At 42.2% G+C, this 12,436-nt stretch overlaps 1 protein-coding gene across 14 annotated transcripts in view; it reads right to left on the reverse strand.

Annotated features, from left to right (window-relative positions):
- Positions 1-12,436, reverse strand: part of FNBP1 (formin binding protein 1) — a 135,715-nt gene that overhangs the window by 76,969 nt on the left and 46,310 nt on the right. For 13 of the 14 annotated variants that reach the window (XM_044926443.2, XM_025261841.3, XM_025261846.3 and 10 more), the window contains exon 2: positions 11,486-11,601. The exons of the other annotated variant lie outside the window; for it this stretch is intronic. In XM_044926443.2, coding sequence (XP_044782378.1) covers positions 11,486-11,601 — 116 coding nt within the window. The remainder of the gene's footprint in view (positions 1-11,485; positions 11,602-12,436) is intronic. 14 annotated transcript variants of the gene reach the window in all.

The raw sequence follows: 12,436 nt of genomic DNA on the forward strand, positions 1-12,436 counted from the left end.
AAACAAATGCCAAAGTACAGCACAGAGGAACCTGTCTATGAAACATTTTTATGTAAATTTAGAAACAGACGCACAGATACAGAGAACAGATTTGTGGCTGCCGAGGGGGAGGAGACAGGGGAGGGAAGGACGGAGAGTTTGGGATTCGCAGATGTAAACTATTGCCTGTCGGATGAATGGACCATAATAAGGTCCTACTGAATAGAACAGGGAACTATATTCAATGTCCTGGGATAAACCATAAGGAAAAAAATATGAAAAAGAAGTGACTCAGTAAGTACATGTATAAATGAGTCACTTTGCTGTACAGCAGAAATGAATACAACATTTTAAACCAACTATACTTCAACTTTTACAAAAAGAAGAAGGGGAGGAGAAAGAACAGTCCTAGGAGGTGACCAGTGGTCCACAGTGAGACTCTCCATATGACGCCATTTCACTATTCACTTCTCTTTTTATTCCCTATTGCTATTCCTCTTTCATAGTACCTACTTTCATTATTTCACATTTAATTTCTTTCATTTCCCCTGAATCTACAGATGTGCCTAGAGAAGTATACAGTAATCAATTTGCAATTTTGATCATGGTACATTTTACAGACAGAGTGAAACGTGAGTTCATCTCCAACAGGTGTTACTAGATGACACGAGAGGCAAAGGACTTCAGTAAAAAGGACATTGCTCTGGGAATCCAGAGACCAAGTGTCTGGATGGTGTGACCTCGAACAAATCAATGGGCAAGTCTGTGCTTCCAGTTCCTCATCTCTAACCCTGAGGCAGGGGCATGAAATGACCTCTCTTGTCCCTTAAAGTTTCGAAATTCCAAGGGAATATACATCACCCAATAGAATAGTGATTGCTGCAATTACTTAAAAAAGGCAGGGGTACATAACAATTTAAAATTTTTAAGTAGACAAACTGATAAAAGAAAAACATACTGACTTGGAGGTTGCTATCACATGAGCTGTGCTTCAACTACGTCGTGTTTTCTCTACTGATACTCTCACAGCAAAGATTATCTGGTAGATTTAGATTCAAAAGACTGTGAAGAAGCAATATTTCCTAAATATGAAATATCTAAAGCAAGTACTTCAGAGAAAAACAATGATGCAGAAAAGATAAATCTTGCATATCGAGAACACAGTGGAATTCTTTGAGTTGGTCTACCACATTTCATCTTTAAAGATTTGGGGACTTCCCTGGTGGTCCCGTGATTAAGAATCTGCCTTCCAACACAGGAGATGTGGGTTCGATCCCTGGTTGAGGAACTGATATCCCACGTGCCTTGGAGCAACGAAGCACCTACACCACGGTGAAGACCCAGTGCAGCCAAAAAAAAGATAGATTTAACAAAAACAATGGCTCCAACTTACATGTACCAGGAATATTAAAAGGGGAGCCATGGAAAGCAGATGACTAATCAATAGATTCTTTTGCAAATATATTTAAAGTAGCATATATGTGATCTTCAGTATTGAAAAGCCTAGAAGTTTTATGAGACATTTTTAGTGCATGGTTTGAAATAATGACCATTTCTTCTGCTAACCATAAACTATAAATGGAAAAATGCCCCTTCTAAATTCACACCTTATATAAAAATCCATTCAAAACTGTTTTTTTAGAGGTTTATTTAAACCCACACTTTCTTTTTAGCTTCCAGTCCTTAGCAGCCATAAAAGTAGTTCAAATTTTATACCTAATTGAAGGAAGCAGAGCTTGAAGAGATCCAGGAGAAACCAGCACTTTTTATAGTTCCGTTTTCCCAGTCAAACCCCAAACAGGATTAAAGACCTGTTGTGGGTGATCTGCAGTAAAGATGGTCCACTTCTGTGCATGAGTATCACTTTGACAGTGTTACACATATATAGCATTCAAATGCTTCTTAAAAGCATCAATGAATAATTCACTCTATAAATGCTAACAGAAAACTAAAACCTTAAGAGGTCTAGAAGAGAACTTCAGATCCAAAGATACTTCTGTCAGGGGCCACTACAAAAAAAAAAAAAAAAAAAAAAAGAGCCTTTCCATTCTCTCGAGATGGGCTTTCTTGCCCTATGTGTATGAAGTTATTATAAAAATAAGCAAGCAAATAAACCACCAAAAGCAACTTTAAATTTATGAGATCTTTCTGAGAAACAAGTGTTTTATATATTTGCTCTTCAGATAGGCTAATTAAAAGGTAGGAGGAAAATACACATCTTTTAATAAAAATACTAGACTTAAATTTGGTTGTTCCTAAGAGCTGCCAGGAGGCTTTTAAAAGGAGATGCTTAGGCTCCATTTCAGATCCTCTGAAACGGAAGGTCTAGGGTTGGACCCAGGAAATTTTTTTTTTCTTTCATACTTTTAAAAGCTCACCACAGATTTCCAGATAAAGATGGCAAAATAAAATCTCATCAGAGAATTGTGCTTTTTTCCAACAAGAGGTAAAATAAAAGCCAGGAAATTTTCCAGAGCAGAAAATAAACCTCAGTCTACACACTTTGAGAAGCGGTGACCCATGTGAGAGATGGAAGGTTCTAGAACAGTGTACAACAGATGCTTGACCCCTCCCTCACAGTCATTGGAAGGGAAATAAGTCCAAGGAACATGGACTGACTGAAAATCGGGTCAGACAGAAGTTAAATGAGGGGTGAGTCAGCACTCAGGGAACAGAGACAGAAAAGCTCTGAGAGGGAGACAGGCAGACTGAGCATCCAGATTCCAGGACTTGGCAGGGGCCGGGGCTCGCCCCCTGGGTTTCCACTTCTCAGGGCCGCAAGCCGAATGCCTGGGGGAGATCACCTCAAACCTAAGGACCCCCAAGGAATAGGAGTGAATGCTTGTGACCTAATGGAGTGAATGTCAAAACAGAAACAGTAACAAAGTTTCAGAAGAGACAATGAAACTCAGAGTCTCAAAGACAAGAGGTACAAAGTCAGGCGCCCCATGGGGTTACCGAAACTGGTGATTAACATGAATTCTTGAGCTTGCCTTCCAGTTTGTTCAAAACCCCTCTGCTTGTAACCTGCCTTCACCATTCAAGCTTGCTTTCTTGCTACAAAAGCCTTGCTTGTCTTCCAAGCATTACACAGCCGAAACAGTAAGATGTTTGCCTGGGAACCTGCAGTCAGCTGTGTTGAGCTCAAGTTCAAGCCAACTAACACTGGTTTTGTGTCTTAGTTGCTCAGTCATGTATGACTCTTTGAGACCCCATGGACTGTAATCCACCAAGCTCCTCTGACCATGGAATTCTCCAGGCAAGAATGCCGGAGTGGGTAGCCATACTCTTCTCCAGGGGATCTTCCTGACCCAGGGATCGAACCCAGGTCTCCTGCACTGCAGGTAGATTCTTTACCATCTGAGCCATCAGGGAAGCCCCACCTAAAACTGGAGCTGCACAGGTGTCCAGTGAATGGCCTTTTGATGGCAGAGGGTCAGAAACTCCACCCTCAGATCATGCTAAGCACCTCCATTTTGGAACACGCATCCCACAAAGAAGCAGGCAACTCAGGTACTCCTGCACAGAAAACAGACGACCTCATCCTGCCTGCACTCATCGTTCTCCACACCTAAGGCCAACCACCACCCTGCTTCTTTAATAAATATCCCAAGCCCCTCGCCTTCCAGCAGGCTGATCTGGGACTTGTTCTCCTGCCTCCTCCCTTGGCAGCCTTGTGAATGAACCCTTTCTCTGCTGCAAACCTCGGTGTCTCAGTGTTTGGCTTACCGTGTGTTGGCCAACGAACCTGATCTGGTAACACTTTCCCCTACCCTTACCCTGTAATGGAGACAAGGCAAGACTAATGGCGCCAGAAGCACAGCAACGATCGTTCACATTCTATCAGATCAAACAGGAGCACTGGTGACGCTTGTTAATACCAAAAACATGCTTCGACATCAACCTAAGATACTTCCATGCTGTATCTCATTAAGACCCCTCAACAACCTCGTAAGGCAGGAAAGATCATCATCCTTATTACTCACATATTACAGATGAAAAAAGACAAAGCACATAGAGTAATTTGCCCCCAATCATCATTACTGTTAAGTGGAAGAACATTCCGGACACTAAGACTCTAGAGCGGGGTCCCCCACCTCCGGGATCTGATGCCTGATGATCCAAGGTGGAGCTGACGTAATGATACTAGAAACACAGTGAACAACAGATACAACACACTTGAACACCCGAGGCCGTCCCTCCCGCACCCCAGTCCGTGGAAAAACTGCCTTCCGTGAAACCGGTGTGCCAGAAAGGTTGGGGCCCGCTGCTTTAGAGTCTGTTCCTTTTAAGCACTTCACCAAACTGCCTGCATTAAATACAAGCAAGGTGAAAAGATGCAATGTAATACAGAAGACAAGGGAGGAAGAAAATGACAGAGAAAAACCCAATCTGGAAGAAAATATATGAGGGCATGAAATAAACAACTGACTTTGCAATTGAAAAGTGCTGTAAGGAAAATTGATAAAGAGGGATCAACCACAAAGCATTGCTTGGAAAAGTTACCAAACTGCTAAGTGGCACAAAAAGGTTAGAATAAATATTGGGCTGCCCCTAGACTTTTACACCAGAAGACAATGTAGCAACAACAAGGTTTGGAGAGAAAGAATGACCACAGAATAATTTAAGTCAAATTGTTGTTAGGTGCAGTCTACCCTCCATATCTTTGGGGTCCACATCCATGGAGTCAATGAACTGCAGATGAAAAATATTGGAGCGGAGGGGGGAATTCCAGCAAGTTCCCCAAAGCAAAATTTGAATTTGCCTCATGCTGTTAACAGTTGACACAGTAGTTACATTGTATGAGGTATTATAAGGAATCTAGAGATGATTAAAATATTTGGAAGGATGTGTGAGGGTTATACACAAATACTATGCCTTGTTATATAAAGCAACTTGAGCATCTTCAAATCTCTGTATCTGAGGAGGTGGTTCCTGGAACCGATGTTCGCAGACACTGGGGGACGACTGTAGAGTGGTATTCTCAAACAAGAAGGAACTCGAGGAGCATGCCAAAAGTTCCCATCAGGGGTAAAATATCCCTATTTTCCTTGATGCCAACAAACAAGTGCAGAGGCTGTGGTAGAAGAAATGCTGATGAACATATATCTGTAATTAAGACAAACTAACTGTGAGACTCATTTTATAAACCAAGTTATATAACTCAACTAGGAGAGGAAGTAAAAGAGGTAAATACTCTCTTCTTTATCTTTCCTAGCAGTGAGTCAACTGAGACTGTTTAAAATTACAACATGAGCTAAAAACAAAACAAACAACAACAAAAACACACATAAAAACCCCACCAAACAGCAATGACAACCTTTTTTTTTTTTTTGCTAAATCTTATAAGAATTTAATATTTCAAGCTCAGTAAATCCTTCAAGTTTCACTTTAATATCTTGCTAACTGTTCAAGTAAATTTACATTCAATACCTTGTATATACAATGTGCAGTATATTTTATAAAATGACTTTGACAGTTTCCTTTTATTTACAATGGGCTCCAATAAAAAAAAAACAAAAACAAATTGACCAGGATAAGAATGGCTCAAGAAGAAAGTACAAATGACTCCAATGCATAAAAACATATTCAACCTCATTCTTACTAAGAAAAACATAAATTACTGGTCAGATCTAGCAATTTTTACTTATCAAATTAGCAAAGATTTGAAAAAGACAGGTAACAAGAAGTACTGAGGGTCAAGGCGGGAAGCAGTGCCATGCACTCTTGGATGGTGATAATGTTACAGTTTCCAAGAAGGGCCACTTAGCAAATTTTACCAGAACCAAAGTGCTACTTTTAGTAACTTATTCTCTAGACATGTTTGCCCAAGTGTTCCATTCAAAGTTATCCATCGCAACTTTGTTCAGAGTTGTAAACAGCTGGAAACAATCAACGTATCCACCAATCCAGTACAAGACTGTATAGCTATAAAAGATAAACATGAACTCCTAGAATAATCTGCAGGATGCAGAAAGGCAAGGCCACCCTGAACTTCAGGGAAGCAAGGATTAAAAGTTTCAATCATATGAGTTCATTACCTGGTCATAACAAATAAGTCGGTGTTTTTGTTTTTTTTTTAAGAAACAGTGCTAAGGGGCAATCAATATTTGGTTCTCTTATATAGGTCATATAACATATTTTAAGATTATATGAAGAATTTAACCCTGCCTTGAATGGAAGGGATTCCCCGGTGGCTCAGCAGTGAAAAATCTGCTTACAATACAGGAAACATGGGTTCGATCCCTGGGTCAGGAAGATCCCCTGGAGGAGGGCATGGCAACCCACTCCAGTATTCTTGCCTGGAGAATCCCATGGACAAAGGAGCCTGGTGGGCTATAGTACATAGGGTTGCAAAGAGTCAGGCATATCTGAAGCGACAGAGCACTCATGCACACATGCCTTGAATGGAGTGTAACTATAGTAGGTGTCAGCAAACTTCTATAAGCATATATATATACATTTATATTTATATTTGAGAAGGGGACCAGAGGATAAGATGGCTGGATGGCATCACTGACTCGATGGACGTGAGTCTAGGTGAACTCCGGGAGTTGGTGATGGACAGGGAAGCCTGGCGTGCTGCGATTCATGGGGTCGCAAAGAGTCGGACACGACTGAGCGACTGATCTGATCTGAACACATACATAAGCAAGCTTAGCAAGGACCAGACACTAAATATTTCAGACTTGCAAGCAGGTCATGGTCATGTGGTCTCTGTTGCACTCTTCCACTGCCTTTTTTTTTTTTTTGCAAAAGCAGCCACAGACAATACATAAATGAATGGATGTGCCTGTGTTCCAATAAAACTTTATTTATAAAACCAGGCAGTGATGGATTGGGCCACAGAGGTGGCCAATAGTTTGTTAACCACTGACCTACAGAAACCAAAGCCTTAATTATCATCTTCTACATCTAAAATAAGTTAGCGTATTTTTTCTTCTAATGCAGAAAAGATTTAACGACAGATATCTCCCCAAAAAAGTGATGTTTTTCAACATCATACTGATATTTCAAGCAAGTCTTTGTTGAATATGCTCCAGTCACACTGGCTGGAACTTTTCATTCCTCGAACTTGTCGCCACTTTAGGAGCTCTGCACTTGCTGACTCCTTGGCCTGGAAGAACCACTCTCAGACCTTTGCTTGCTGTCTGTCAGTCCTCAAGCTATGGATTTTCCCTGGCCGGTGTGACTAAGTAACCCTTGCCCCACATCAAGCTTTAATGCATTACTGGTTTTACTTATTCAAGGTGATAAAATGCTATCTTTAAGAGATTTACGGCCTTGTTCATTTGCATGCGGTCTGTTTTCCATAGTGAGAAGATGAATCCCTCAGGCTCTGGCACTTCCGGTGTCTCTTTCACTAGAATCCCCTCCCCTATCCCTGCTGACATATTGTTAGTTGTTCTGTTTGTTGCTAAAGCCTCATCAGCTCTTATAGGCCTGTGACAACACGCAATTCTCCTTGAAACAGTGTTGACCAAATATTGCAGACGTGTTCCCGTTGATTCACTCTTTCCTCAACTATTTACTAAGTCCCTAGTATGTGCCAGGCACTGTTCCGTACTATGGGGATTCATCAGTCAACACAACTCAAGGAGCCCTGCCCTTGAGAGGTTTATATTTTAGCAGAAGTGGAAGGCAATGATGAACAGTATATAAGAAAATTATACAATATTAGAAAGTTATCAGCACTTTGGAAAAACCAGAAAGTGCAGCAAGGAGGCAGGGAGGCCCTCACTGTGCAGGCGACATTAGAGCAAAGGCTTGAAGGAGGTGAGGCAGTTGGCCACATGGATCCCGGGAGATAAACCTCTATGTGATCCATATGAACGGCCACGCAGCATCCCTGCGGCGAGAGCAGGCCTGGCACGTACAAGATTGAACAAGGAGGCGGGGATGGTTAGAGCAGAGATACGAAGGGAGAGACGATGTCAGAGAGGGAGGGAGACCGTTTGTGTCAGCTTTGTAGGACATCACCGTAAGGATTTAGGATTTACTCTGAGGGAAACTTGAGTGGGGGGGGCAGTGGGGAGAGGGAGAACTAGGCTGCAGAAATGCAGATATTGAGCGGAGAGATGCCTTTTCAGATACATTACATGTGAGATGTTTTCTAGACATCCAAACAGAGATTCTGAGCAACCTGCTTCTGGAGTTCAGGACAGAGGTCCAGCTTGGAGACACATGTCTGTTGCCATAGAGACTATCCTGAAAGCCAGGAGACAGACAAGATCACCAGGAGAGCATAGACTGAGAAGAAAAGATGACTGGGAGTTGGGCACTGGGGCAGATTGGGGTGAAGGGGCGGGAGGAGACGAGGAACCTCTAGGGAGTCTGAGCAGAGCCTTCCAAAGAGCTTTCAGTGAGATAGGAAGGAAGCCTAGAGATGGGGGTTTCAGATGCCAAGTGAGGGAAGTGTTTCGAGGAGTGAGGAGGCAGCATCCACCCCATCAAAGCTGCTGAGGGGTCAAGGATGGTGAGGACTGAGGACAGGCAACCGGCTGGGGCAGGATGAAGGTCACGGGCACCCCTAGGAGCAGTTCACGCAGGTGAGCTTAATAAGGAGAGGAGGGGTGAGCTCAAAAGTTTTGTTTTCTTTGTGGATTTTCAACGATGGGAGACGGTGCGTTTTTGTGCAGATGGGGATCATCTAATAGAAAGTGAAGCACTGATTACACGGAGATGGAGGAAAAACTAGTGGAATAGAGTTCTGGGAAGGGCCAGGGTGTAAGAGGTGGGCTGGGATTCAGACAGGAACATCAGGTATGGGAACAGATTCGGACAGGTGGGTTACAGAGTGTGAAACTCTAAGGATGTTTTCCTTGGACTGCTTCGATCTTCTCAGGGAAGCGGGAAGCAAGCAGTGAAGATAGTAGGAAGGAGATGTTGGGGTGTGTGGCAAGAGAAGCCATGAAGAACTCAGGCAAATGGAAAAGCAGATCAACAAAAGACAGTCTGATTACTCCTCAGCACCAAGGGCCCTGCCCAGATCTCAGTCTTAAAGATTAGAAGACACTTTCAGAGGATTAGTAATTGTCTTGAAGGCAAGGTTCAATTACTCATTATCTGTTTTTGTCAACTTCTCCCATAAGCATAGGACTTTCCTGGTGGCTCAGAGGGTAAAGAATCCATCTACAGTGTAGGAGACCTGGGGTTCGATCCCTGGGTTGGGAAGATCCCCTGGAGGAGGGCATGGCAACCCACTCCAGTATTCTTGCCTGGAGATTCCCCATGGACAGAGCCTGGTGGGCTACAGTCCATAGGGTCGAAAAGAGTCGGACACACCCATAAGCACAAATTTAGATACTTTGCGGGGATGGAGTGAAACAAATGTTAACATTTACATCTCAGGAAAAGGACTTCGCAAGAGAGAAAGGCCACAGCAGTAACACTGCTATTCTAGATCCGAAACAGGGGGAAATGGTCAATGGAGAGCTATTAAATGTTACCCCAAACCTACTGCTGGAATTGGGAGTCTTTTCCTATAGCCTCCAGTTTTGTTACCTAAATCCTCGCTCACAGAGTGATGAGAAAGGGCCGGGAGACAGGTGCTGCCCAGAGGGCAGCAAAAGCAGCGCCTTTCTGTCCTGACACAGAACCGACGGAGAAGCTTGCCGAGGACAGACTTTGCGACATTGGATAACAAACCTCCCAAGCAAATCAAGGCAGTGGCGGAGGCTCCAGGAAAGAGGAGACGTCACCAAGAGAGAAAGTCAACGGAGGCAGGGAAATCCTTTAGGGGAGACCAAGCACAGCGCAGCACACTTTGGCTAAAGCTGTTGTGCAACCCATCTCCACAGGAAAGACAACATTTTATGACGGTGCAATGTTTAAATAATCAACACGGAGCAGCTCGCTGGCCACTCACACTGTCAGTTATGAAGCTTTCAACTGCTAATGAGGCTGATGCACATATAAAGCATCAGAAGATCATCTGCAATAGAATTCATTTATAAAAATAAGTTTATTTATGAAATTCTTATTGAGTAAATTTAATTTTACTTAAATTTTATTCAGCAAAATTAAAGACAATTTAATTCATAGTAAATAAATTATCAAATTATTATTAAATAATATATTTATTACTAAAGAAATTTGTTGTTGCTGCTGCTCAGTCGCTATGTCATGTCCAACTCCGTGACCCCATGGACTGCAACACACCAGGCTCCTCTGTCCTCCACTACCTCCCACAGTTTGCTCAAATTCATGTCCATTGAGCTGGTGATGCTATCTAACCATCTCATCTTCTGCCGCCCCTGTCTCCTGTTGTCTGCAGTCTTTCCCAGCTGTACTATTAAGCAAATAAATAGTAAATTTACAAAAAATTCTTTATAAAAATTATTTCATTGAGCAATATATATTGTATTTTATTTGCTCAATGGAAACAAAACTTATCATCCATGAAGTGCACCATACGTACCACTTAGATGCTTATTAAATGACAACAAGAGCTAAGATGATTCTTTCAAAGATACATGACATTCACCTTGTCCAGATGGTCTTTGGATTAAAATGAAATGTTTCTAAATCGAAAGTCATCTAGATACTCACAATCTGCACAAACCAACCAAACAAGAAATCATTAAAGATCTTGCCACTTCAAGCTTAGTTCTGCCAGCAACTTTTAAATATTTTATGTAAGAATACAAACTTCTTGGATAATTTTGTCCTTGGAGTTGTAAGAAGGGCTGCCTGAGGACCTCTCAGCTGCTGCTGGAGGGAACATGAATCAGACGAGCTCTCTGGAAAACTGACTCCATCTGCTAAATCTAAACATACACAAAGCCTAAGACCCAGGAATTCCACTCCTGGACATGTACTTTACAGCCCCCAGTTGGAAACAAGCAATAGCCTAGTGACAGCAGACTGGACAAGCTTTGGCACACTCATCAACCAAAATAAAAAGCACCACAACATGTAACATGAATGAATCTCATAGACGTAATGAGGAACAAAGGAGACCACATACAAACAGTGCATAATAAATGATAACATTCACCAAAGCTTCAAAAACAGGCCAGACCAATCCATGCGGTCAGAGATCAGCAGAGTGGTCAACCACGGGGGCAGGGAGGGGCATGAACCAGAAGGGACTGGGGGAGTGGGGACTGAGGCTGGTAATTTTCTGTTTCTTGACTTGGGTGCCGATCACATAATTGTATTCACTTTGAAAATTTCTGGAGTCATACACTTATTATATGTGTACTTCTCTGTTTTTATGCTTCAAATAAAGTTTTCTGGGGGAAAAAAAAAAAAGCTGCTCCAAAATTCAGCTGCTAACCTTTTAAGCAAGAGTATAAAAGCAATAATTTGGTTTTTCTGTTTACTGTGCTCTGAAAAATAATTTTCTATATGAAAAAAAATTGCTTTTACTGAAATATAAGCTTTCCTGAAAGGGGAAAATCAATATTTAAAGGCTTACACATTTACGGTATAAAATGAGGATATAAATGACCCTTACATTCATTCTACAGTTAACAAACAACCTTTCTCAATATCAACTTACCTGAGTTGCTTTGCATAGCTGAGTTCAATCTCTGTCCTCTCCTTTACAAATTTGATGTATTTCTCAAGAATATCAATTCCCCCCTGTGTGTGTTTTTCTAAGTTGTCAAATTGATCCTGTTAATAAAAAAAAACAAAGGCAGAGCTTGTAATCTTTCTCTGTGATTAACATAACTTCAGTGCACAGTTCTCTCAACAATATATCAGTACGTAGAAAGCAGTTCTAACATTTTCCATGATTGTACTTGGGTGCTTTTTCGTTGAGCAATTTTAAATCAACATTACCAAATTTGGTTTGAAAACTGCCTGAGATATTGAACTCTGACCCATCCGTTCACGTTCCCTATTCCTGTTTAGAAACGTGGTGTTTGGATATATTTAATGTATTGGCGCAAAGCAGAGTGTCTTCTGCAGATACCAAAAACTGAGACATGAAACACACTCTCGAGTTAACTCAGCCACACTCTTGCCCCTTAAGGGTCATTTGCGAGTTAACTTTCAACATAAGCTCGCTGAAATTTGGGGCAAAGAAATGGGAGAGAGAAGAGTTACAAAATAAGAGTTCAAACAAATAAAATGACTCACATGGACTCTATTCAACATTCACCCATGCATCAAGCTTACCGTGTGGGGCAGGAATGGTGACTGGGGCTGGGGAACCAAGAATAAAAATATAGCCCCAGTGTGCCAAGTGCCTTGAGAACGGCAGTCTGGAAGAGTGAGAACAGGTAGGTACTCCAGCCACAGCTAATGCAAAGGCAGGGAGAGGAATCAGGTGGACTGGTCTCGCTAGAGCCCAGGGTGGGGGTAGGATGCAAGGGAATGAGTGGCAGCGGCTGATGGAACCAGAGGGGCCTGGCTGAATCACCCAGGGCCTTGAATGCCAAGTTAAGGTGCTCAGACTCTCTGGTGGGCACCAGTGAGCCACTGAACGGCTTACAAATGGAGAGGC

The sequence above is a fragment of the Bubalus bubalis genome, chromosome 12, assembly GCF_019923935.1.
Source record: "Bubalus bubalis isolate 160015118507 breed Murrah chromosome 12, NDDB_SH_1, whole genome shotgun sequence".
Taxonomy (NCBI): domain Eukaryota; kingdom Metazoa; phylum Chordata; class Mammalia; order Artiodactyla; family Bovidae; genus Bubalus; species Bubalus bubalis.